The sequence below is a fragment of the Artemia franciscana genome, chromosome 9 (genome assembly GCF_032884065.1).
Source record: "Artemia franciscana chromosome 9, ASM3288406v1, whole genome shotgun sequence".
In the NCBI taxonomy this organism is placed as follows: domain Eukaryota; kingdom Metazoa; phylum Arthropoda; class Branchiopoda; order Anostraca; family Artemiidae; genus Artemia; species Artemia franciscana.
In genome coordinates this window covers 16,647,326-16,674,972 of record NC_088871.1, presented here as the reverse complement: position 1 = coordinate 16,674,972, position 27,647 = coordinate 16,647,326, and the positions used below count along the sequence as shown (strand labels likewise).

Below are 27,647 nucleotides of genomic sequence, written 5' to 3'. Positions count from 1 at the left end.
ATGAGCTGGGAGCTTTGCTTGGCTGGTGGACTTTCTACACTCATGCTGAAAGGACAAAGAAAAATTCAGAACTTGCCGACATAAAAGATTGTTGTATGGTCGCCAGCACTGTGTCCTCGAAAATTCTTCGGAGTATAGGAAAGCAGGAAGGATTTCAGTTTGAGGTTTGTTTAAAGATGTCAATTGTGTTTTAATTTGTTATCCATAACCACGGGTATATGGGTTTTGGAGTAGTTTCTACATTATAGTAGAAACTACTCCAAAACAGTGGTAGTCATGGACCCCTCATGCGCAGGATATATCAATGATATTTTATGCGTAAAATCAGGTGTATATATTTCTTCCTATGTTTCTATGTACTGGAAAAACTGCTAAGCTATTCAAGCTAGGATTCTGAAATCTTCTCGGAATGTTTCTAGAAAAAAGCCCGCTACTCGGACTTTTTGTCGCTTCCCTCTGCTTAATTCTCTCTTGAACGGCCCCCGTAGGAAGAATCCAAAGGACTTTTGGATTTTTATTTCGATTTTAGGTGGAGTTTTTAGGATTTCTATTCGGAAAAATTAGATAAAATGAAGTATTTTTAACTTACGAACGGGTGATGGGATCGTAATGAAATTTGATGATTAGAAGGATATTGCGTCTGAGAGCTTTTATTTTGAATCCCGACTGGATCCGGTGACATTGGGGGGGGGAATCTTGGAAAACGCTTAAAGCAGAATGAAACTTGGTGGGAAGAATAAGCACAAGTCCAAGATACGTGACTGACATAAGCGAACCGGATCCACTCTCTTTGGTGGAGTTGGGGGGGGGGGGAACTAACTCGGAAAAATTAAAAAAATGAGGTATTTGTAACTTATGAACGGGTGATCAGATCTTAATGAAATTTGACATTTAGAAAAACCTCGTGTCTCAGAGCTCTTATTTTGAATCCTGACCGTATCCGGTGATATTGGGGGAGTTGGAGGGAGAAACGTGAAATCTTGGAAAACGCTTAGACTGGAGAGACCAATCAATCAATCAATTTGTTAATACTAAAAGAAATACTATTACAAAAGTAAATCAGTTAATTGGCCCAAGAAGCTTTGCTTGTAATGGGATGAAACTTGGTGGGAATAAGTACAAGTCCTAGATACGTGATTGACATAACCGGACTGAATCCGCTCTCTTCGGAGGAGTTGGGGGGGGGGGGGCTGTTAATTCCGAAAAATTTATACAATTTGAAGTATTTTTAACTTAAGAATGGGTGACCGGATCTAAAGAAATTTGGTATTTAGAAGGAGCTCATGTCTCAGAGCCCATATTTCAAATCCCAACCAGATCTGGTGACATTGGGGGGAATTTGAGGGGGAACCGTGAAATCTTGGAAAACGCTTACAGTGGAGAGATTGGGATGAAATTTGGTGGGTAGAATAAACAAATGTCGTAAATACGTAATAGACGTAACCGGACTGGATCTGCTCTCTTTGGGGGAGCTAGGGGGGTCCAGTGTTTTGGTGAGTTCGGTGCTTCTGGACGTGCTAGACGATGAAAATTGGTAGGCGTGTCAGGGACCTGCACAAATTGACTTGATAAAGTTGTTTTCTCTGATTTGACCATCTGGGGGGCTGAAAGGAGAGAAAAAAATAGAAAGAATTAGGTATTTTTAACTTACGAATGGGTGATAAATAAATAACTCAATTGTCCAATTCAAATGTATGGCGACAACGCTGTATATCCTTCAACAGAAACAGTTAAGGGGAAAGTCTGTTGTATTATATGTGGATTTTTTCAGAAATTGGTTAAGTTGTTGATCTATTTTTGTAGTTTTGTCAACTATTCCATTTCAATGAACTCCTCTATTCTAACTATGCCATATTAATTCGGAGAATATAGCTAGTTTTGGATAATAACGGGATTCCAAGGAAATATTTACAAAACCAGAAAAAAAACACACGGATATGCTTTCCCCCTTTTTGTTAGTACCTTTAAAAGCAGAACAGTTATGGATATACGACATGAAACCATTTTTATTATAAATAGAGTAAGGGTTTGCTTATCAAAGCGGCCTTTCATTCAGACTAGCAGGCTTTTAATATTTTCTACGCATTAGATTATACTGGATTATACTAGCGTCGCTTGTTTACCTGAAATGTAACCCAAGCTAAGTTATAGAATTGCCACTAAGACTTTGTTTTTGAGGGTACAATATCCAGTCCAATTTCCTGCAGATTTGATTGTAATACATTAATTGTATTCTGTATTGATATTGAATTGTGCAGAAATAACTAAACATCGTTAGTATACGACAGTTGCCTAATGTTAATACCACGCATCATATATGTGGGTAGGTACCGTGTGCCTTTTCTTTTTGCGTTGTTGAGTATAAAGGGGCTAAGAACATACCCTTGTTTGACGAATTATCATACCAGCCTGTTAATCACTGGCATATAAATGGGTTTACTCTACTTTACACCAAGGATAGAAACATTATCAAACGCTTTTTACATATCTAATTCACACGAAAAAATTTTTTTAATGGTTATGATAGTCCGTCCCATCTCTAGTAATAAAGCATTAACGTTGACTCCCTACACCAAAATGATGGTCCCCTGTATCACATTTACATCATATACTGATTATCATGGCTGTAAAAGGAATGAAATTTCACTATAATATGATTTAAGAAATTCGAAATTTTTACTTTAATTTGGCTATTGAATAGGCATGCCTATTACGTACTAGTAAAATTCAAGATTTCATGTTGGTACCCTTATAGTACAAGTTGGTGTCTTAATATGATGCTAGCTGATGGAAATGCAGATAGAACAAGCGTTCATAAATGGTACATAAAGCCAGTATACTGAAGATCTTTCAAGCTAATAAGATCACTATTTTCCTTATATCCCATTACTGTTTTTGAAAATAGATGACGTCTGGTAATCCGGCTACTACAAAATACTGGATGGTTTGATGCAGACTTAATCAAACACAATTTTTTTGTAATTATATTTGCTGTTATTTTTTGTTGTTGTTTTTTATCGTTTTTTGCTTGGGGGGGGGGGGATAATTGCTACTTACCTTTGACTCAGTTTTATCATTCTTAGTATTGCTTTTTTCCACAATATTTTCTGCTGATACTTCTATTTTTAATCAGAAAATACTTGTATGACTGTCTTTCAACAAAAAAAAAGTTTTCAACAATTTTAGTTGGAGATTACTAGATTGGCGGAAAAAAATATTCTAAAAGATATATGAAATAATGTGTATATATATATATATATATATATATATATATATATATATATATATATATATATATATATATATATATATATATTTAAAGCAAAGTGGGGCTGGGAGACCAATGCCGTAGGTGCTACATCAAACTAGAAAAGAAAATTTTAATGGGATGTTTTTTTGTTTTTTTTTTACTTCAGTAACCGCAGTTGTATTTAATTAGCAATATGGACAAGAGATTTAGATTAACTTTTTTTTCTTTCCCAGTAATTGCCGGAGTTTTTTTTCATTATTAATTTATTTAGGTTAAGTTATCTTTAGTAAGCACGGTATATGGTTTCTTTTTTTATGAGTCGAGGGTGGAATTGCTTGTGAAACTCATCTTAGGGCATTATTCTTCCCAGTAGTTCTTCGGGTCAATTTTAAGTTTGTACCCTGTCCCCAAACCCCAAAGATTGGAACAAAGAAACCCCACAAAAATTAAATATAGATATGCGTATAAATGTTCCTTCTTTGTGCTTTTGACCCCCCCCCTTTCACTGGGAAAACTCCTCGAATATTTTTCCTAAGACTCAGACATGTGTAAGTTGATATATTGAAAACTGAGTGACTGCGTAAAATTTGGTACAGAAACTTCTGACGTTCCAGGAAACATTGACTGGCTTCAAATGGATTGCAAATCGTGCTCTTGAAGTTATGGCAAGTGGAAAAACTGTATTATTTGGCTTTGAAGAAGCAATTGGATTCATGGTTGGAGTTCAAGTTCTCGATAAAGATGGCATTAGTGCTGGAGTGAAAATGTGTGAACTTGCTTGTTATCTTGCCAAACAAGGGAAAACTGTCAATGACAAGCTTTTGGAGATATATAAACAATACGGGTATCATGTCAGTTTGAACTCGTATTATATTTGCCACGAGCAGTCAATTATCAAAAAGATCTTTGAAAGACTCAGGAATTTTTATGGTCCCAACACAGTAAGAATATTTCCCTTTTGTATTTTAGTTTTCTTATTACTTATGCACTTTATTTTATGTTATATTTTTGATAGTTTTGGGTTGTTTATGCTCAAGAAGACAAAAAGTAGAACTGACCGTAACATATTATTTATATACTGTGTTTTTTGCCTTCTAAAGCCTACATTTTTTATTTTTTGGCAGGGAATGACAGGAGAAGTCAAGAGTGGGAGAGAGGGTGTTGATTTTAGAGGAGGGGAAGAGTTGGTAATAAGAATGATATCAGGAATCATTAATAAAATTAGGCATGGTTTATCCCAAGCCTAATCGAGCATTATTTAATAATTCCTAGTAAACCCAACACATAGTAAACCATTATTTAAAGTTTTAATCACAACTTATTGCGTGACAGGTGAGTGTCTATTCTTCTTATTCTTATTTTTCTTTTTTTTTATCACTAGTTTTGAACTTGAGAAAAACATGCAGTGGAATTTGATTGCAAAAGCAATCTGAATTTTTGAAAGTAGAAATTATACTTTGCAACATCAATTGATAAGAAAAATACATGTAGCTAAGAAAATCTCTTCTTGCTTTAGAATTTAAATTCACAAACGGATTTATTTACTTACTGATGCACTAAGTGTTGAGTCACATGACTTTTCACTGTGCTTGCGTTAATAATTTAGATACAAATATTAAGAAATTGCTGTTTTAAGGATGAAATTCATGCTACTCAGATTTATATCAAGATATTTTTGCCTCTTCTTTTTTTGGTATTGTGTGTCATGTCTATCTTACTTTAACTACAGTTCTTACCAAGAATGTTTATTTATTCATGAAATAACATGTGATTGTGCTGCTAGGGAGGAGAAGGAGGTTAATCCCTTGCCCATTCCTTTCCCCTCTTTAAATGTGAAAATCTACATAAGAAATGAACGTTTTGATTATTTCAAAAGTTCATTTTTGTATGCTTTTTATTTAAAGACTTTGTTGTCTGTTACACTGTTTCAGCCAGGGAGAAGATTCGGAGAGGGGGTCAGACTCCCGCCTCCTTTCCTTTTCGAATAAGAAAATTATATGCAAACGTGAAGGTGTTGATCATATCAAAAAGCTGCTTTTATCGTGTGGGTTTTATGCCTTGACTAATTGTGTTGTATAGACTTATATGGCTAGAGTAGTTCTGAAACGTAATTGTGTTTATACAGCAGCCTTGTATTGAAGTCATCCTATATTAGTTATTTTTGAAAAGATAATGGATATGAAAGGAACTGTAACTAACTTACAAAAGCCTATTCTGTGTTCTTGAGTTAAAAATAAACAAAAGAAAGAGTAACAGTGTTGCAAACCAAAATGGTTCAGTGAACACACCTTAATGATTGATAACACATCAATCAAAGTTTTATTGGTGATTGTAAAACAGAGAGTCAAAATAATCATACAATGAAAGTTGACATATAGAAAACTAAAGAAAATACAGTCAACACCACTCAATTTATTACAACCTACAATTGAACTAAGCTATTCAGGGAATGCCTTGAAAAAAACATTGAAAAGAACAATAAAATGAAGAAGTAAAGAAAATCTTGAGTTCAAACTGCATTGATTGTCTTTTAATGTACTAAATTGAATGTGCAAAATGAGAATATAATGGAAAATTTTTATTTTCTATTTTTAGCTGAGATTCTCAAGGAGAGATCTCTTTCGCTCAATCCTTTTTTGTTTGTGGTCTTGTCTTTTAGTTTTAGTATTGGTGTTTTCGTTTTTCAGTATCCGAAAAGTATTATGCAAGGAAAATATTCGATCTCATCCGTTCGTGATCTCACTACAGGGTACGATGACTCAATGCCCGACAAGAAAGCGATTCTTCCAGTAAGCAAATCTTCTCAAATGATTACATTTTCTTTTGCAAACGGATTGGTGGCAACATTGAGGACTAGTGGCACTGAGCCAAAAATCAAATATTACACTGAACTTTGTGCTAAACCCGGTGATGAGTAAGTGAAATTATCGCTGGTTATTTACTGAAATTAGAATCTTTTCTTTTTTTAATATTATATTCTTCTTTTTTATTTTATATGGGACTTCTTATGTTCCTACTATGATGACACTATAGAGGTGGACTTTGTCAGGCAATATGTAAGGTATTCATTTTTAGAGTGTGTCAAGAAGCATGATCGAGGAGGGGGGGGTCTTGAGCATCTTAATACGCTCTTCCTCTGGAGGTTCCCCAGATATGAATATGTTAATATTTTAAACTGACGTATTCTTGTAGTAATTCAAAAACTATTTCCTTTAAATAATTTCATCTATCTCCTACATTATCTAGTTTTGACTTCGGTTTAATAGTCAACTATTTTTTTTTTTTCTTTCAAAATCTCACTCTGGAATCCCTTATGTAACTTTATATGGATCCCTTATGTAACTTTACCGGTGATATTGCTGCCACTAAAGACAAAAATTACTAGTATTAAATGTATATTTCAGCTACTATGAGCTAAGGTCCGTTCTTTATTATAAAAGGTTTTTATCACCATCAATGTTCTTTCAAAGGAGCCATTAAACAGTTCTCTACGATATTCCAGTACCCCGCCATTTGATGAAAAGAAAAACAAAGAAAACAAGGTATGATATGCAGATATGCAGAATATCGTGGTTGCGGCCACTTTTCTTGATTTTCAAGCCAATATACATATTGGCACTATATGGCCCCAGATGTGATTATGTAAATATGCTAAATGACGTATTCTTGTAGCAATAAAACAAGCACAGGGGTATATTGCAGAAATGAAAATAAAATCAACCTGACCGTCTGTGTGTTTAAAATTTAAATCAATCTCTTAAGGAAGTAGGGTAAGATGTACAATATCGTAATCATGGTTTTGTTTTAGTGAAAGCATTTTCTTGATAATAATCTAAATAATGTACTTCAATGCTCGGTACTTGTTGATTATTCAGGACACACTCTAGTTTTGGTCTGAAAGAAAGATCTGAGAAAAATCGGTTTTATATCGACAAAGACAAGTGACGGGTGACAGCTCATTGAATTTGATTGAATTGTTTTCTAACTTCACGCTGTCCAAATACTTTCCCGCCATCCTGTAATATGCAAATATGGATGTTTCCGGAATATAATATGTTTCTGGAATAAATTATTATTATTATTATTATTATTATGTAACCCAAACTATGTATGCCCAATGCATTCTGACACCCGTTGCTTGTCTCTGTGGCTATGCAACCGGTTTTCTCAGATTTTACATTCAGATCAAGAACTTGAGTGTGTTCTGAATAATTAACAAATGCCCAATGCTCTTTCATTTTGATCAAAAGGAAAACTTGCTGTTTATTCATTTTAACGTTTTTTTCCCGAAACCAAATACTAGAACCTTCATCAACATGTATAATCAGTATTATTTACTGAATCTTTTTGTCATCTTAAAGTTTGCTTAATCAATAATCTTGTAATCAATATCAATCAATAATCAATCTTGATAATTATCAGATGTAATACTCACATGAGATGTAAATCTCTACTGCATTGATTTATACTCCCATGTGTTACTTATATATGTATTAAGGAAAACGAAAGGCAAACTTGCATATAAACAAAATCCAGTATGGTAAAGTTTGTCTACATCTTAATGGCTTTTGTTTGTGCTTTGGTCCTTTATCATATTAGATTATTATTTTTTAAATTTGAGTTTTCCTTTCGGTTTTCTTTTTGTTTTTCATTACTCAGAATTTTTTATGGTTTTCTTTACTTGTATTGTTTAGGCTTTTTTTTTCATGAAGTTTTTTGGATGTGAAGCTGAAATATAATGGCTTGTTATTATTTTTGAATCCACTACAAATGCTGTGTCGTTGACTAGGCTATAGTTTCTTAGACGTGTGCCACTCCTTAAAGTCACCTTCAGCGCTACTAGCAGTGAACAGCTCACTTACCTAGGTAGTATTATCGGTAAAGAAAGTACGTGCAGTGAAGATTTTGCAAGTAGAATAGCCAAGACCCAGGGTGTTTTTTGACAATTGAAAAAGTTTAGAAGAACAGGAAAATAATGCCGTGAACCAAGATTAAGATATTATAAGCTACAGTGTGACAGTAGTGAAGCATAATTCTAAAGCGTGGGTGCTACGAACAACGGTGGATGATTTGTTAGATGTTGTCCAGAGTAATTGCCTACGGATTGTTTTGGGTACCCGACTGACTGACTATGTCAAACAGTAAACTGTATGAAAAGATTGGTTTGGTTTCACTTTCTATGGCTATAACCTGAGAAGGGTTGAAATGGCTTGACACGCTGTGTGGATGAAGGAAGACAGATTGCCAAAGATCGTCCTTGTCGGCTAACCGTTTGTTCGTCCCGGAATGGGGTGGGATGATGTTGTAAGAAGATTTAAGGGAAGTGAAAACTTCTTGAGAGGTTTTAAAGAAGGAGGTTTTAATAGACTGGGATGGAAGAGGAGTGTGCGTAGCTGTGTTCTCCTCAGCTGGCTTGGTGCTGCAGCGAGTTGTTAATAGTAGTATTTGGTAGTAGTAATATTTTTGCCTTTTTTTCACTGACCTGTTAAAAATTTACTGTCTTTATTATATTATCGTTCCAAGTATTGCCAAAACTATGACCGATCGCACATCTTGACTGAATTTCAAGCTTTGTCCAAAATTCAAATTACAAACCAAAAGGTTTTTCTTAGAAAACAGTTTTCGAAGAAAAGCAAGAGTCATATCAGGCTTAAGGCTTTTGTGCTTTACTGAAAACGAGGTGTTTTTTGAAGAGTGTCATTTTTATATGTCAAAATATCTATTATGATAATAGTTAAAATTATAAGAAGAAAAAGGTGTTTCTTATAATAATTGCATTCATCTTCAAATGTTCTTTCCCCGCAATAATATGAAGGGATTCGTTTCAAGTTGCTATTTCTTGTTAGAAAGCATGTAAAGTCGCTTTTGAGTTTCTTGTCTTTTTTTTAATTATCATTTTTGACCCCATAGGAGATAGCAGAAGCTTGAAAATGAAAGGAATATAACTTTTTTTTTGCTTTCTCCCTCCCATCTCTTTCTTTCTTTCTTTACCTCTAACTGTCACTTACCAAATTCACCGCGAGAATCATAGATCTTATGCTTTCAGATCGCAAGTACACACAAAAGAATATAAGAGTTGTATAGTACTATTTCTTTTAGGGACTGGAATTCACTGGAAGGTATTCTTGGTGAAATGGTAACAGCAATGGTGGATGAGTTCTTACAGCCCAAAGAAAATTCACTGATACCAAAGTCAGACTAATTCTTTCTTAGAATTGTGTGTTGTTTTTGTTGTTGTTAAAAAATTGCAAACATTAGCCAAGTTTCCTATTTTTGAATTTTTTTGAAAGACTTACCACCCAAAAATGGTGATTTGAGTGATTCCCTTTCGTTCCGCTTGTCTTTCCAGGAAATCTTTACAATAGTAATTGGTCCCCAAAATGTCGTTGAGCTTCTTAGAGGAAAGTTTTTCTTCCCAGAAAAACTTTCTGTTTTTAAAGGCTACCACATAGAAATAGGGCTAGTGATCACAGGGTTGTCCCAGTAATAGTGGTCGTAAAAATGTTAAACATAGTAGGACTTAAAATTGAACCGTGCCTGAGTCTTCAAATAAGACAAATGGGCGAAGTTAAAACACCTTTTCAAATTTGACCCTAACATAACTTTGAATATACCAATATGAAAGCAACACAAATATATGCGGCGTAACTCCACAATGAAGCATAGCCAAAAACACTTTTGACTGGACTTCTGAATCGAAGGCTGCTTGTACACTACTTCTACCGCAGATATAGATGATTCAATACACAATCTTTTCAAAGTTAGTTATATTTGGTTATTGCTATTTAATAATTAAATTAGAATGGCTTTCTATATTTCTTTGCTGGACATACTATTAAAAAAAAATTGATGTGGTGTATTGGCTTTTTTATTGAATGAATTAAAATCCTTTAAAAAAAATATGGATTGATTAAAAAATTCTTTCTTATTTTTAATAGTTTTCCAACGAAAGCTGCAACGAGATGTCATTTTATTCTTCTTTGGTTTTATCCTCATTCATGTGTGTCACTTTTCTGCTTATTATCATTGTTTTTTAGAGCTTTTAAGATTTAAATAATTAATTCCTCTTCAGTCAGTATTTTTTTGTGTTTAATGCTGTGTTTTTTTTCCTTTCTTCCAATTTCTTGAATGTATTATTAGTCTGTTTCTCTGTCTTTACATTCCGTTTTATGCACTATTTTTAAAACAATTGTCTAGTTAGACATTAATAATTGGCTTGTACAATTTACTTTTGTTTGTTCTTGTATCCCTGTTATGCCCTTGCAATATACCAAATAAAAGACAAAAAAAATCCCTATGTTGACTACTATTTAAGTGACTTTCTAGATGTATTATGACGTCTTCATTACAAAAGAGGTAAATTCAAATTAGTAATTTGTCCATTTGATGTTTTCAGTTTCTATAATTGACCTAGGATTGAACCTGTATTACTAGCGAATCAGTTTGAATTAGCCCCAATATTTCATCACTGTCACTAGAAATCTCAAAATGTTTTCAATGAAGCTCTATCCTTGAACCGTAATGGGCAGAAAAATCATCTTTCATTTAATGAAGTTCGGTTTTTCTCCTTTTGATGCAAAACATGTCTTTGTCCCTGTAGATTACTAAGGCTATTTAACAAGTGATGGTAGTGTAGTGTATGGATTAATGAGGCCTCTTGACTATAATGGTCCTTATGTTGGCCCTCTGAGAGCTGAGATAAACACTGCGCCCGTATTACCAAGCAAAGATCAATCCATAGTGCCACCATAGGCACACCAGTAATGATGGCGAGAAAAAAGGGGTCTAAAAGCAATTAATTTGCATGGTGGTGTTGAACCTGCCAAAGAATAGCGCTAAACTCATAAAAGAACATTATCCAGTTGTATTAACCTTATTAAAAACATCCAAAAATTTTATATGCAAGAGTAAGGGGTTCATTAGTCTTATCACTATAATGCCATTACCGTTACCGATTGAATTTTCTCAGGAAAAAAAAACTTACGGCACGGTAGTTATAAAATCATATATTATTATTTTTATTATTATTAATTGGAAAACCTGTCATACAAAAAAGCAAAAGACGCAGCAATAAACGAAAGAAAAAAAATAAAAAAAAGAAGAAATGCACACTGAGCGCGAAGACACACAAGAAAACAACATTTTAACCTCTTTGAAACTACACGATATAAGGTGATGACACAGACATACAAAAATACAAAGTTTTGAACAAGACGGAGCAAAAGAGATAGAGAAAAAAAGGAAAACGAACAAACAACAACAGCATAAAAAAGAGGCAGAGACTACTAAAATAGTACAGAATACCATTCATGGGCAGTCATATTCACTTTTTTAATGTGTTTAGCTATTACTCTAGCTACTGCAATGTTCGGGTCAGCAATTCTAAACTTTTGATTTGTTTTTCCAGGGTGGAAGGTGGAGTAAATATTTTGCGAAACGGAAGAAGATTGAGCGTATTTTTGTTCGGTCAGTAATAGTTTACAGTTTCCAAAATAGTGAAATATACAGAATGTGAGGGAGAGCTATTGTATTGAAAAGGCTAGCTAGCAAATGTCGTTTGAATCTTAACTTGTAGAAAATTATTGACGCATAAGATGCAGAAATGCGGCGGGTTAGATGTTTAATAAGGAGGTACTGGGTGTGGCGTATGGATGAACCTATAGGGAGACCAAGATAGACAAGGTGATCGACAGGTTGAAGCAAAGAATTCCCAATTTTGACTGAATTTATTAGATCGCTCTTCCAGTTAAAAAGGACTATTTCCGACTTGGAAGAATTGAAATGTAGACCAAGCCTAAGGTATTCTGCTACGAGAATAGAGAAAACATCACTGACTCATTGTGGGGTGCGAATAAGATCCAGAATATCGTCAGCATAGCAAATTAGTGCTAGATTTCTTGACGATAAAGTTAATGATTAGGAACATAGATCCTGAGCGTCAATTACGTTGTTATTAAATAGACCAGGTGAAGAAACTGCTCCTTGGTGCATACCCTTTAAAACCAGAATAAGCTTTGTTCGAGCAACTGGAGGCATATTCTTATCAGGCGGTAATTTTAGTCGAGAATACATGTCCCAAAGTGTGAAAACAACTGCAGGGCTTAGCACTCGCTTGGCAGCTTTCAGAAGCATTGCGGGGTGTATTGACGAGTCAAAGGCACGTTTGACGTCATGACTAGCAAGACATTCCCCCGGAGATTCTGTGTCAATTAGAGTGTTTGCCACGACTGTAAGTGCATCACCACATCCTGTTTTCCGTTTGAACCCGAACTGATACGGTGAGGCATAAGACGTTTTTTCAAGATCGTCTCTGAAGAGAAGTTCAAAAAGTTTACAGAGAGATGTCGCAACATTAATTAGTCGGAAAGAGGAACATTGAGGTTCTACCTCCCCTTTTTTAGGAATGGGTGTGAGATCACTAATACAAAATGTAATGGGAACCTTGCACTGAGTGAAAATCATTTGCATTAAAAGTGTGATATGCTCGACAAGAAGAAAACCACCATGCTTTAGATGCATAGCACTAACATAATCAATACCACTAGATGATTTCTGCTTTAGTTGATAAATAGCTTTTTCAACTTACTTAGTAGTAACGACAAAATAGGTATGCTGTGGAGCAGCCAACATTTCTTCGAGTTTTGCTTCGTAAAGTTGCTCAAGCTCCGGATCCGGTGAAGAAAATTTGGATTTATAGTACACTAGCTGTTGGGGTGGTGCTTCACGCCATCCCAACACCTAGTTGGTGGGGGCGCTTCGTCCCCCCCCAAGGCCCCCCCCCGCGCGTAAGTCGTTACGCGCCATTGTAGTTGTGTCCCTGTGTCCCACCAGTGAATATATATATATATATATATATATATATATATATATATATATGTTTTTAACTACGTAAAACTTGCGAATATACAACATTCTTCGCTGTCCCATTGTCCATACATATAAATAGATTGTCAGGTTTACCGACTCTTGAACATGCAACATATAATTGTCCATGGGAAAAACAATCCGTATTCAGATCTATACTTCATTATTCTAATGATTGCCCTTGAGTTTTGTTGATGATGATTGCTAATCAAACATTCCCTGTGTCCCCATCGTCATTTATGTATGTGCCCCTGTGCCCCCCAGCGTCCTCTTGTCGTTGTGTCCCTGTGTCCCAGTCGCCATTTATATTCCCCGTGTCCCGGTCGTTATTTGTGTCCCGGTGTCCCAGTTTGTAATATCTCTTTGAGTGTCCCGGTCGTCATTTATATTCCCTGTGTCCCGGTCGTCATTCGTGTCCCAGTCTGTAATTTCGTCAGTCGACAAACAACATTATGACGACATACAGCTCAATCCCTATAATAACGTCAGTTGACAAACATGACGTCAGTCGACACACACGTCCCAGTTGTCATTTATGTCCCGGTGTCCCAGTCTGTAATTTCTCTTTGAGTGTCTCGGTCGTCATTTATATTCCCTGTGTCCCGGTCTGTATATACATTCGTTTTTGAATTGGTATATGATGAAATAAATTTTTCGTTCTTTTCCTTTTTTTCTTTTAATTTTTTTTTTTGGTTTTTACCTTTTTTAGTTTTTTTAGTCTTTTTCTTTATTCTTTTTAGTTTTTTTGTAGTTTTTACCTTTTTTAGTTTTTTTAGTCTTTTTCTTTATTCTTTTAGTTTTTTTGTAGTTTTTACCTTTTTTAGTTTTTTTATTTTTCTTTCTCTCCTTTATTTTTCAGTTTTTTCTTTTTTAGTTTTTTTTCTTTTTCAGTTTTCAGTTTTTTTAGTTTTTTTACTAGTTTTTTTTGTAGTTTTTACCATTTTTTTTTAGTTTTTTTTTGTTTTTTTTTTCTTTTATGGTTTTTAGTTTTTTACCTTTTTTATTTAGTTTTTTAGTTTTTTAGCTTTTTTAGTTTTTTAGTATTTCTTTTTAGTTTTTTTTGTAGTTTTTACCTTTTTTAGTTTTTTTTTCTTCTTTTGTATTAACGCTAAAGCCAAGGTCCGAACCTGGAACCTCTCAGACCTAGAACCTGGAACATAACGCTTTACCAATTCAGCTACTTCGGCTTGAATACATTCGTTTTTGAATTGGTATATGATGAAATAATTCAGACGTCATATGCGGACAAACACGACGTCAGTCGACAGACAGACACACAAACAAACAACTTATTTTTATATATAGAGATACACCATTCATTATCTGAAATATTAGAAGCATAAGAAGAGGAAGCATCAACCCGCGTTTGTGAAACCATTCTGAAAAGATAATTCCGGTCTAACCATGCCCCAGCAGAATTAATATTTATGAGATTTTTCCTATTAATTGTGAGAGCTTTTGAAAATATTCTTTTTGAGGAACCCGCAGATCATTTAGGATACCAGTTTTCAGACAACCACAGTTTTTCCATAACGAAAACCAAAATTTTGCGCGGTGGAAAAAGGAAACAAGTTCAGGATTTGAAGACCAACCGACAACAATACCCTTAGGAACTATACGAAGAGGAACTGCTTGATCTTCCGCAAAACGAAGCGCATAACAAATTTCCGCATAAATATACATCCAAACAATGCTGTATCTCAATGTCAGGAAAGTGATGATATATATGTAAAAGGCGGATATTACAATGGATGGAATAAGGAACCAACTTTACTATCCGGAAAGAAGAAGTTATTGGAAGATGGTCTGAAAGCTGGAATTCGCACACGACTTTCCCCCCAGTTAAAAAAAGATCAGAGGAAGCTGTAAAATGATCCAGGTTCGATGTATGGGAGGATGTGTGTATATAAGTAAAAACAGATTCTTTATCAACAGTATAAAAAAAATCACCTAAACGGCTTTTAATCGGACAAGTCCTCATAGATAGTTCGGAGCCTGCTTCATTTAAATCGCAATTAAAATTCCCTACGATTGCACATTGAATTATTTAAAGAACTGGACCGACCGACATTTCACGGTCGCTCTTATGAGCCTAAAAAGTATATTTCATGAAAACCTTACTTTCAGCAAAAAAAAATAATGAATTCATCTACTTCTTGCTTTACTGGTTATCTATCAGACCAAAATTTACCCAACTGACTCAGAATACCTGCAACCTCCCCACGAACAATAACGAAGTTACTATGGATTAAATTTTCATTCTTTTTTCTTTCTAATAAAACACCTTTTTGAATTCTTCTTTCTTATAAAGTAACTTTGTGAGGTATCATAGTAGAGCCATGATATCCAGAAACAGCCATTCTTTCCCTGGAAATGTTCCCTGAATAGCCTAGATAGTGGTTATCGCTACTAAATAGATTAAATAGCGCGATACGGACTAAATGATCAGCCTAATACTACTGCAGCTACTAAAAAGTCACAGCTGCACCATGCTGCTGAGCTCTAGCATAACTGCACACGCTCCTCATCGACCTATTCAACGCCAAAACTTTTCCCCCTTTCTTTCGAAGTTCCATTAAATATTTTCCTTTAACTTCCTCCCATCCGAATCTGGGATGACCAGCGTTTAGTTCAATCCACAAAACGTAACCAATCTATTATAACTTTTTTTTTAAGAATTATAACCTTAAAAAGTGGGATTGAATTTCATTGTTCTTATAACTTACTTATTGATATACAATCAGTCAAGCGATTTTCTAAAACATTTATTAAACAATTTTGCTGGAAGACATTTACAAAATTGTCCTCAGTCTTTCAAAGTGCTATCGTTTCAATAGCATATTTAACCGTTATCAATCCTGTTTCTTCGAATTTTTCACTCTCAGTTAGAAAACTTATTTTCCTAGTCTTCTAAACTTTTTTTTTAACTGGGGATACCATCCTCTGTCTTGACTATTCTGGTTTTTGTATCTTCACTGTCTTTGCTAGATGCTATCCAGGTAAGTAAAGCTATGCACATGTTCGATTTTCTAGCAACCTAACTTTGCCCTAATTTATTACTAGTCTAATCAGCAAAATCATTTATCATTACAGACAAGCTTTGGCAGCACAAATTAACCTGTAGTGGACAAAACTGTGCAGGAACTCCCCCCCGCTCTATTCAGATCTTAATTCTTTGCCTCGCCAAATAGACTTATCAACTAGATACAATCTAGATTTTTTGTAGCAAATTTCTTCTTTAATTTACCTTTGCTTAGCTTTTCAAAGGGTAGAGAACAGGAAAAAAATAAGATCAACCAATATTAAGGATAATGTCTAATATGTAGCAGCATAAATTTTCAGCTTCGTTTTTCTAGAAATTCGTTTTGGCATATATTCTAAAGTAGCTTTCAGCCATTTTTTTTTCTTGTGAGATGAAAGATTGCCATGGAGTTCCTTGACATAGATTTTTACTTATTTTACTTATTCAGTAAGAAAAATACATTAATAATGATTTATTAAAACAAAATCAGCTTTCAGAAATAAGATTTATTTCAACAAAGTGGCTATCACAAGCTTAAAATGGCCGAATTCACACTTTAGTGTCAGTACAAAGAAAAAAAAAAAAATGCAAAAATTTAAGAAATGGTTAATGTCGAAAAATCATAAAATTGCAAGCAATAAAAAAAGTCAAACGACAAAAATCGTAAAATTAAAACAGAGAAAACAAATTTAAACAAAAATCTAGCTAGTAAGAATTAAAAAGTTTGCAATTCTATGTCTTTCTGTGGAAACTCTTATTGGGGCAAGAAGGGGGATTTTTATTGAAACAGAACGTGGAGTGAGTTCGGGAGGGAGGGTTGGGGTAAACGTTCACTAGGGAAAAGAGAAGTAGCTCAAGGGTAATTTACGACATTTTGGGCAAAACGCAAGGGAATTTGTGCTCTCCGAAAAAGGGAAATGTACGGCACTTTACCCTCGTTGAAAATAGTTCTTAGGTGCCTTTTTTCAACTGCCTTTGCTATGTCTGACAGTTCACTGGAGATGCCAGGATGTCAAACACAAGCGTATTCTAGGGTAGGAGATACAAAAGAGAGAAATATCCTCAAAAAATATGATTTTGGTTAAATATATAAGTTTCATCAAGTTTAGTCTTACCCATCAAAAGTTACGAGCCTGAGAAAATTTGACTTATTTTATAAAATAGGTGAAAACACCCCTTAATGGTCCTAGAATGTCTTGAGAGGACTCATTCTAACGGAAATTAAAAATTCTAGTGCCCTTTTTAAGTGACCAGAAAATTGGAGGACGCCTATGCTCTCTCACACGCTCATTTTTTCCCAAAGTCGCCAGATCAAAATTCTGAGATAGCCATTTTATTCAACACAGTCGAAAAACCTAGTAACTATGTCTTTGAGAACGATTTACTCCCCCACAGTCCCCTTGGGAGTGGCTGCAAGTTAAAAACTTTAAAGAGTGTTTACATATAGAAATGGTTATTGGGAAGTGTCCAGACGTTTTCAGGGGATTTTTTGGCTGGGGGAGGACTTGAGGGGAGGGATTATGTGGAAAATTTTCTTTGTTTGCACAAGTAAAAAGATGTGTAATATACACAAATGTGTACAATTTATCCACATACGTTATATATAGGTAAGTGTGCGATGGATGGCTCACATTTGCTATTTAATTGATGGCGCTGTTTTCGCAAATGCATTTGACTTTAGACATGGCTCTCAAATTTTGTGCCAATCTTTCTATGATGTTTACAGAGCATGAAACTCTTAAGGCAAGAATAGAGGCAGCTGGAAAAGCTGGATTTCATGCGTTTGAGGTTGCTTTCCCTTACGAAGCTCCTCTAGAGGATTTACATGATGTTAAAGAAAAATATAAAATGTCTCTTGAACTGATAAATACATTTCCAGGTCTCTTGTTTGTATTATCCAAAATGCATCCGTTTCAGCCTATTAACAAGTTTTTCCAGCATTGATAAAGAAGAATATATATTTTATAGCTACTGTTCAGTATATATTTTATGTTAGGGTGCAGTAGGTTATGCTTGCAATAATATACCCTACTTAATATCTAAGCTATTTATCAGTGCTAAGAATTAACTAAGCTATTCAGCATACATTTCAGACAAAAATTTGGGTAAAATTCTTGTTAATTGACTTCTTGCTATCTCAGAAAGGGTTTAGGTTAGGAAAATGAAACTTTCAGGGATGAATCTACAGACTTAAGTTTGTCCCAGGAAGGTATTTTGAAGCAACTACCTCCACTCCTTCTCCCTCCAGAGGGCCCTGACCTTTAAAAATATATGTGTTATAAAAGTGAAACCTTGCAAAATAGATCTTCTGCTTAATTGAAGTACAACAAAATTGTTTTCAGCTTCACAGCTTTGCTCAATTCTATTTTATAAGGTTTTAAAGATGTGCAAATACATTTCTGAAATTTTGAAAAAAAAAACATTGATATGACTCAAAATTCTACTCAAATAACAGGAATTGCATTTTCAGAACTAAAGGCAGAGAAAAAGCAACTAGTATCTGAAAATTAAGGTAAAACATTGTTTTGTCAAAATTTCAATAGGCACATACCTGTCATGTAGGCAAATTTCAGGACCCTTGGGTACTTTAAAATACCTTCCTGGGACATACTTGAGCCTGTAGAGTCCCATGGTGGTGCAGTGGATTTGACTTTAGCTTGGTAATACAGGACCCAGAGATCAAATCATGCTGCAGGGCTGATGCAGGGACCTTAGTAGTCAAGAAGCATTGTTAATAAATAATAAAAATTTATTAATTAATTTAATTAAATAATACAAATTGAGCCTGTAGACCCATCCCTGAAAGTTTCATTTTCCTAACCTGAACCCTTTCAGAGATAGCACAAAGTCAATTAATTAGAATTTTACCAAAATTTGTCTGTTTCTGGATTTTCCTCAAATATATTGCTATGAAACTTGCTCTAGGGTAGGTAAATTTGCTGAATAGTAGTTCTAGAAGGAGAAATACTAAAACCAAAAAGGGAGGCATTTATAGATTGCTAATTTCATGCTCTTATTTGTAAAAGCTGGGATGAAATGTTGCAAATGCATTTTTAACAATAAATAAAAAAACATATTAGTAATCTAAAAATGGCTGTCTTTTTGTTCTAGCATGTCTCCCTATAGAGAGATACTATTCTGCAATCATACCCTTGGATACATACAAAACAATAAATTTTATTTTATAGTATGCAAAGTATATTTGATAGATGCTGTTCACTTTAAACCAACAGAAAAGCCCTCTTACCAGATATTCTTTTGCCTTCCTGGCATGGAAGAATCCATGGAGAATGGCAGGTTGACTGTTAATTTGGATGATGTTTTTCCTAGTGCCTCCAAAGGAATTTGGGAATTGATTATTGTCAAGATCAGCATTGCAAAAAAGAAGGGCCTTCTCAAAGCACTGATGAAAATTTATTCTTGGGATAGTCAGAAGAATATCAAGACTACATTTAAATTTACACAGGTGGCTCAAAGACAGAAAAAAATACAGCTGAGCAGTAGTTATGCCCTCCCAGAGCCTGTCTCTTTTCTACTGTTTGTCCTCAATCAGCTCAAAGATTTTGAAGGATAAAGTGGCTTGGCTCCATTCCTTCCCTAACCAGTTCCTATTCTTTCCCTAACCAGTTCCTAGATTTGTGTTATTATAAGCAGCCATCAACAGAAATGTGCCTCACATCTTGCATCCTTTATATCTGCCTATTTTGCCTTTGATGTGGCCATGCAAAAAAAAATCATCAGTGTTCCATTCAAAAATCACCCCATCCCCTAACTGCAACACTTGTTGAGTGTATAAAGATACACATCACATCATCTTCAACTGTAGAAAATATGAAAAAGAGAGGAAAAATAACATGGAATTGCTTTGAGAAGGCATTCATAATGCATTCTGTTCTTTGACATGACATGTCTCCTTGGGCTAGATGACTAAGCACAAACCTTTTAGGCAGATTTGTTAAGACTACTGGTTTGGTTCATTTTCTATAAGATGATTTTTTCTTAATCCTACATTAGTTCATTTAACTCATCACATCTAATATTTTATCCATTTTTGTTATCAATATTTTATCTACTTAGATTTTTATATTTGGACAAGTCTGACAGGAATAACATATATTTGCATTATTTACTTTAATCGTGTTGTATATGTATCTAATATTCTGTATGATAAATCACAGCTGAATTACACTGATTTCTGTTTATAATGCAGGGATTTGCTGCTGGTGAATAACCCTATACCAATAGCCTGATAAGTGATGCATGATCTGGTTCAGTGAATATTAACTGATGTGACACCCAAGCAAGCTAGTGATTGTAGAAGGCACAGAATAAATGATTGATACAAATGCATATGACCTGTTGCTCAAACTCATCAAAACCTAAACTTCAACAACAAGAATGAGGAAAAAAGTATAACATCTAAAAATACCCTTATCAGAGCAAAGAAGTTAAGAGAAAAGTACCCTGCCTGTGTTCCCTGCAATGAAAAATGTAGGCATAAAGGCTATTCAACCTTTTTAGAAGATTGGTACACACAAATAATATTGAATTTAGGGAAAAAGATTTTGCTTGTAGGAGATATTTCATTATGTTTTGCACTGTAAAGCTACCAGTTAAGAGATAAGGATGAGTTTCAGATACAAGGAACAAATTGTTTAGATGTTCTTTTGATGACAGAGAAGGAAACAGAATTAAATTGTGTAAAAGTTCTTTTTTTCATAACTTCATTTACAACAGCTGATTACTGTAACTCTTTCCTTCTTGTTAATTGTAACCCCTTTCCTGTCTTTAACTGGGACAGGTCCAGTATGACTACTCCCTCTTGATTTATCAACATGCCAGTACAATGTTTTACTATTATGCCATCTAACTACATCTTAAGCAATTTTATCCATGACCTCAACTTCACACATCCTTAGTTTATATTTTAATGCTCTCTCATAAATAAGTACAGTTGATTTTTCTTGATAAAATGTGATCTGTCACCAGCAGTTTTGGATGCATGTAAGGAAAGATGGGAAGCTGCATCCTCTCATCCCTGGAATCCCAAAAACATGTAAGAATCCTAGAAAACTGTAACATTTGAAAAATGAATGTACCAAAGGAAAGACTTTAGGAACAGAGAGAATTTAGAGAAAGCCTAGAAAAAGCAATTTCTTCTTAAGCTTAGCTCCCATGTGAAAACACTTCTGCATACATGCACTGCCCACCTCCTAAAAAAGAATTAATCTATTTGAGTGCTTGGCAGTAGACATAAAATTGATTTCATTTTCAGGAAATGAGGGTCAACTGGGGTTTGCAGCTCTGCCTGGAAGAGAAAAAGAATTTAGAGAAAGCCTAGAAAAAGCAATTTCTTATGCAAAAGCATTAAAGTGCAAAAGGTGAGAAATGTATAATTCTTTGTCAAAAAGGCTTTTAGGCCAACAAGCAACAACACTTGTTGCTTTTTAATTACATTTTTATTGGTGTCCCAACAAGAATTCAGTTGCTTATATTTTCCAGTTAAGTGTCTTTATTGGCTTGAGAATACAATAAGCTTCTGTAATCCCTCTTGCAGATAGAAAATATTCATTCTATTATAAAAGTATGTATTCACTTTCTACTATTATGAACAATCTATTTCTTTTTATAACAATTCTTTTGTTCAAAATAAAGAAACTGAAGATATATTATGAAGGCTATCTCCCAAAAAAAATAACTAGTTTAATTTCAAACTTTGAAAAGCGGTAGCTCTAACTGTTATGAGTTATGCAGGAAGGGCTTAGGAATGCAAGCTTAAATCCAAGCTATGACTTCATTGAGATAATGATATTTTGTTAGAGCCTATTTGTCCTATTCTATTGAGTAAATGACATAATTATGCACTATTATATGAAAGAGTTTCCAAAATTCGACATTTATTTTACTCCCAACTGGGATAATTTAGACAAAGAAACAGTGAATCTGCCTGTCTTTGTATTTAAATCAAACAACATCCAAAAGTTTTAAGCGCCTTCTTATAGTTTTTTGGAATCTTGATATTTTACTGTAATATTTATTGTAGGGATATTGCCATGGCTCTTATTGCATTACTTTTATCATTTACTATATACTATTATGTGCTTCATCTAACATATTCAATCATTGTATAGGAGCATGAACAATTGTAATAATGATTATTCTTTAAATAATTAAGAATATATATATATATAGTTTTTAACTTATCTTTTTTATATCTTCATGTCACCATGTTGCTGTTGACACCTTAAAAAAACAAAACATGATTTCTAATTTGAACATGCTACAGGATCCATGTGATGTCTGGAAAGATATTCTCCTCAAAGATTGTTGACTCTGCTATGTCTGACATTTATTTTGAGAATCTCAGTCTGGCGGCAGATCTCCTTGAAGAAGAGAGACTCATTGGATTGATTGAACCAATTAATAATAGGACGGTTCCTGGTTACTTCATGAACAGCTTTAAAACAGGTACCTAATTTTGCAGATCTTCATTTTAATAATGGAAAAAATCTTTCAACTTTATTGGGTGAGCCAAACTGATTTTGATGCGTGACTTTTAGAACAGTTCTGATTGATTGAAAGTCTATATGTTTGGCTCCGCTTGTGTACTTTTTATGGTGATAAATACAAGTTTTACAGAAGACGAAATAAATATTCAACTGCTTCTTACTTTTTTCCTTGACACAAAAGACACCAATATAGATAAAAAAAATAATGAGGTGATCTGTAATAAACGTAACAAACAACGATTGTTTTGATGGGAAGGGATTGGGTACACTAAATATTTAAAAAAAAGTTTATGTGATCTAACTCATATGATGCAAAACACCAATGGACTAAATCAAACAGTTCGTGGTAACGAACTGTAGTAAGGAGCGACCCGGCTCAATAGTAACCAAAACTCTAAAAAATGGAATTTTGATACCAATACCTACATCAAAAGAATCGCATTTTAATGCTGATTTTAAATATATAAGTTTCATCAAGTTTAATCTTACCCATCAAAAGTTACGAGCCTGAGAAAATTTGCGTTATTTTAGAAAATAGGGGGAAACGCCCCCTAGAAGTCATAGAATCTTGACGAAAATCACACCATCAGATTCAGCGTATCAGAGAACCCTACTGTAGAATTTTCAAGCTCCTATCTACAAAAATGTGGAATTTTGTATTTTTTGCCAGAAGGCAGATCACGGATGCGTGTTTATTTGTTTTTTTGTTTTTTTTTTCTTTTTCCCAGGGGTGATCGTATCGACCCAGTTGTCCTAGAATGTTGCAAGAGGGCTCATTCTAACGGAAATGAAAAGTTCTAGTGCCCTTTTTAAGTGACCCAAAAAATTGGAGGGCACCTAGGCCCCCTCCCACGCTAATTATTTTACCAAAGTCAACGGATCAAAATTCTGAGATAGCCATTTTATTCAGCGTAGTCGAAAAACCTTATAACTATGTCTTTGAGGACGACTTACTCCCCCACAGTCCCCGTGGGAGGGGCAACAAGTTACAAACTTTGACCAGTGCTTACATATAGTAATGGTTATTGGGAAGTGTACAGGCGTTTTCAGGAGGATTTTTTTTGGTTGGGGGAGGGGTTGAGAAGAGGGGGATATTCTGCGGGAACTTTCCATCGATAGTTTGTCATGGGGGAAGAAAATCTCCATGAAGGGAGCGCAGGATTTACTAGCATTATTTAAAAAAAAAAACAATGAAAAAATAAATATGAAAAAGTTCTTTCAGCTGGAAGTAAGGAGCAGCATTAAAACTTAAAACAAACAGAAATTATTACCCATTTGAGGGGCTCACCTCCTCCTAATACCTCGCTCTTTACGCTAAAGTATTTTTAGTAATTTCAACTATTTATTCTACGGCTTTTGTGATTCTGGGGTCATTCTTAATGAATTGGGACAAAATTTAAGCTTTAGTGTAAAGAGCGAGGATCTGACAAGGGGGCGAACCCCCTCATATATGTAATAAAAATATGAGAATACAAAAGTTCTTTACGTAAGCTAATTTATAAGTTACCTAGATCTTTTACTAATAAAAATATTCGTAAAAAATTAAAAATTCTAGTTGCCTTTTTAATTAACCAAAAAATTAGGCTTCCTCCCCCGCTCTTTTTTCTCAAAATCATTCGATCAAAATTATGAGAAAGCCATTTAGCCAAAAAAAAAATGCAAATTTTGTTTTAATTATTCCTCTGCGGAGAGCCAAAATCAAAACATGCATTGATTCAAAAACGTCCAGAAATTAAATAAAAAAAGCAAGTTTTTTTAACTAAAAGTAAGGAGCGACATTAAAACTTAAAACGACCAGAAATTACTTCGTATATGAAAGAGGCTGCTTCCTCATTAACGCCCCGCTCTTTACGCTAAAGTTTTTTACTGTTTTAAAAAGAAGAATTGAGAGAAAGAGTCAAACTTTAGCGTAAAGAGCGAGGCGTTGATGAGGAAGCAGCCTCTTTCATATACGAAGTAATTTCTGGTCGTTTTAAGTTTTAATGTCGCTCCTTACTTTTAGGTAAAAAAACTTGTTTTTTTTATTTAATTTTACAAGAAATTATTGCCATGAGTATTAAAGGTAAAGGACAACCGTTAGGGAAACTCAGTACAAAGTTTAGATTTAAATAATTTAAAATCATTCTGCTGAAATGATTTACCACAGAAATGAGATCAAGGAAACATTAATTGATTCAAAACATCCTCAAACAAGAGCTAAGAGATCATATGGCACTTATGACGAGGCCAGAAGAGCCAAGAGCTCATATGGCATGAGCTCTGGCAAAATTCTAAGAATCAATAGATCGATTTAAAAGGAAAATCAGAGGATTAATGCCGGTCGGGACCCTAACTCGCCAAAGAGAGCAGATCCAGTCCGTTTGCGTCAATCACGTATCTATGACATTTGCTTATTCTACCCACCAAGTTTCATCCCAATCTCTCCACTCTAAGTGTTTTCTAAGATTTCCGGTTTTCCTCTCCAACTCCCCCGAATGTCAGAAGATCTAGTCGGGATTTTAAATAAGATCTCGGAGACAAGATTTCCTTATAAATATCAAATTTCATTAAGATCCGGTCACCCGTTCTTAAGTTAAAAATACCTCATTTTTTCTATTTTTCCAAATTACCCCCCCTCCCTCCCCACAACTCCCCTAAAGAGAGAGGATCTGATCCGGCTATGTCAGTCACGTATCTTAGACTTGTGCTTATTCTTCCCACCAAGTTTTATCCTGATCTCTCCACTCTAAGCCATTTCCAAGATTTATGCCCCCCTCCCCTAACGACACTGAATCCGGTCGGGATTTAAAGTAAGAGATCTGAATTACGAGGTCCTTCTAAATATGAAATTTCATTATGATCTCATCACTCCTTCGTAACTTAAATATACCTCATTTTTTTGTACAACATTAATCTAGTTTGATAAATTGTGTAATATGTCGGGTAAGTACATGTCAGGAATTTTATGGACAGTTCTACTACTACTACTACTACTACTACTTACAGTTTTTTGCAGCACTATGCCGCCTGAGGCAAATAAAAGTGCATACTCTCGTTTTCTGTCCCACTTTGTTCAAAAACTCAGCAAGGAAAATATATCCTAACTTCACTAATCTGTTGCATAGACACCATAATGTTGGAAATGTTTTCTCAATAGTAAGTATCAAAATGAATGGTTGAGCATACATTCATTGAAAGAATCTTTTTCAATATTATAGTATTCACATGGTGTTGTACTCCTTTTCGTAGTTCTGAATGATAAAATCTTTGTCTCTTTTCAAAATCTGGAAGACCATCCAGATCACAACACAAGGAATATATTTGCCCTTATAGTCTACTCTATTATTAGAGGACCTAGTAAAAAGTCAAACAACGCTTCATATTATATCCCCATTAATGAATTAAGAGGTATGGAATTAGGATGGCTATTTTCTTTTTTCCTTCTTTTTGTTTTCTGTTTTTCTTGCTTTTCGCTGACAATACATACGATTAACCGTTCTCCTATTTTGCTAACGAGTGGTGTTTGTTAATAAAAGTCAGTGATCAATGTACATGCTATTTCCTGATAATAACGAAAGGTATCTTAATTTTTTAGCCGTGGATGTTATAAAGAGGATAAACAAGCCAAGCCTAAGATTACAACTGGATATATTTCATCTTCAGCAGATTGAAGGAAACATTACACAAAAGTTGAAACAACTTCTTCCATATACTGGTATATATATAAATGTATTCTTATACATTTTACATATCCTTGTTTGTACTCTTTTAAACTGGAGTTGTAAAAAAATCTGATTATCTTCCCTATTGGCGTATATTTAACTGCCTTTTAGCATTGATGTTTTCAACAGGTTGTATTCTTAGTCCCTAATATCTAACACTTCTTACCATTTCGTATTCCCCAATGTCTAACCATGCTTTTAAAACAGGCTATTCACTTGATCTTGAGTGGTCACCATACAATTTTCATGTATTGAATAGTTTTCTTGAATACACAATATAAATAGCGTATATTTTCTAATGCTCAAGTTATCTGTGGCTTTTGTATTGAAGGTCCTATTTTATTTAAAGGGGTTTTTCTCCCATTTACTTTACCTTTGCTCTCTCTTTTTATCTATGTTAGTATAAAAAGTCTAAAAGGCTCCGTCTCTCTCTCGCCTTCTATTTCACCCTCTTTTAAAGTCATTCTCTCTTTGTTTTAGAGCACATTCAAATAGCACAAGTACCTGACCGTCATGAACCAAACACTATTGGTGAATTGAACTACAAATATGTTCTTAAACTCTTAGAAGATTTGAAGTATGACAAATGGATCGGCTTAGAATACATACCAGAAGAAGATACTTCGAAGGGTCTTAGCTGGTTGGAAGAGTATGGATATTCAAGACGTTGCTAACTTTCTTCATTTGTGTTCTTGTTGTGTAGTTTTAACGATAATGGCTTTTAACATGCTATCTTTTTGTTTTTGTTTAAACTATTGTTTTCTAACTTTTTTTTCTTTTTTTTTCAGATCTATAGTGGGTTTATGTTATCGGATTGGCTCAATTGTTGTTAGAGGTTACTTAATAAAAGAAGTAATTTATCACTTACTTTAGGAAATTTGAATTACTAGCTTTTAAAAAAGATTTATTTAATTACGATCTGGTCCTCTTATTATTTTAGGCTACGTGTGCAGACATTGATAATTTATTAGATAATCATTTCCAGGGTCATTGAAAACCAAAACCGGTCCACGCACCCTCTTCTTGTTTTTATGACCAGACAATGTCAATCCAAATGGGTCTTACATGTTATAGTAGTGAATCTGTGTGTTATGAGTGAAGACCTACATTGGAAACTCCCAGTCCCTCTCCTGCAATTTAAGCTCGCTATCTTCTACTTGATATGAAATAAAATAGATACTTCTTTCTATTACAAGAAAAGAGCATCTAGGTTGATAGCTGATATTTATTAACGAACACCACTCGCCGACAAAATAAGAAAACAGTTCATCATTTTTATCATCAGTGAAAAGCGCTTTTTT

The 27,647-nt window shown here is 34.4% G+C and overlaps 3 protein-coding genes across 4 annotated transcripts in view; 2 read left to right on the top strand and 1 right to left on the bottom strand.

Annotated features, from left to right (window-relative positions):
* The window catches only part of LOC136031064 (phosphopentomutase-like), a gene marked incomplete in the record, with an annotated part of 41,515 nt that extends 32,002 nt beyond the window's left edge, over window positions 1-9,513 (top strand). Inside the window, 4 exon segments of the mRNA XM_065710310.1 lie at window positions 13-164; window positions 3,865-4,191; window positions 5,938-6,164; window positions 9,350-9,513. Of these exon segments, the coding sequence (XP_065566382.1) occupies window positions 13-164; window positions 3,865-4,191; window positions 5,938-6,164; window positions 9,350-9,452 (809 nt within the window).
* A 2,653-nt stretch (window positions 9,514-12,166) lies between these two features.
* Window positions 12,167-12,769, bottom strand: LOC136030774 (uncharacterized). The gene has a single exon (XM_065709817.1). It carries the CDS (start codon window positions 12,767-12,769, stop codon window positions 12,167-12,169), a length of 603 nt encoding a protein of 200 aa, XP_065565889.1.
* Window positions 12,770-17,805: 5,036 nt separating this feature from the next.
* Window positions 17,806-27,213, top strand: LOC136031063 (putative hydroxypyruvate isomerase). Of its 2 annotated transcripts, XM_065710307.1 has the most exons (5): window positions 17,806-18,015; window positions 21,412-21,517; window positions 22,423-22,604; window positions 26,220-26,339; window positions 26,827-27,213. In XM_065710307.1, the coding sequence occupies exons 1-5, from the start codon at window positions 17,820-17,822 to the stop codon at window positions 27,018-27,020; spliced, it is 798 nt and encodes a 265-aa protein (XP_065566379.1). In that variant the 5' UTR covers window positions 17,806-17,819; the 3' UTR covers window positions 27,021-27,213. The 2 variants fall into 2 exon arrangements, with proteins under 2 accessions (XP_065566379.1, XP_065566381.1); XM_065710309.1 differs by lacking the exon at window positions 26,220-26,339.
* The last annotated feature ends 434 nt before the right edge of the window (window positions 27,214-27,647 follow it).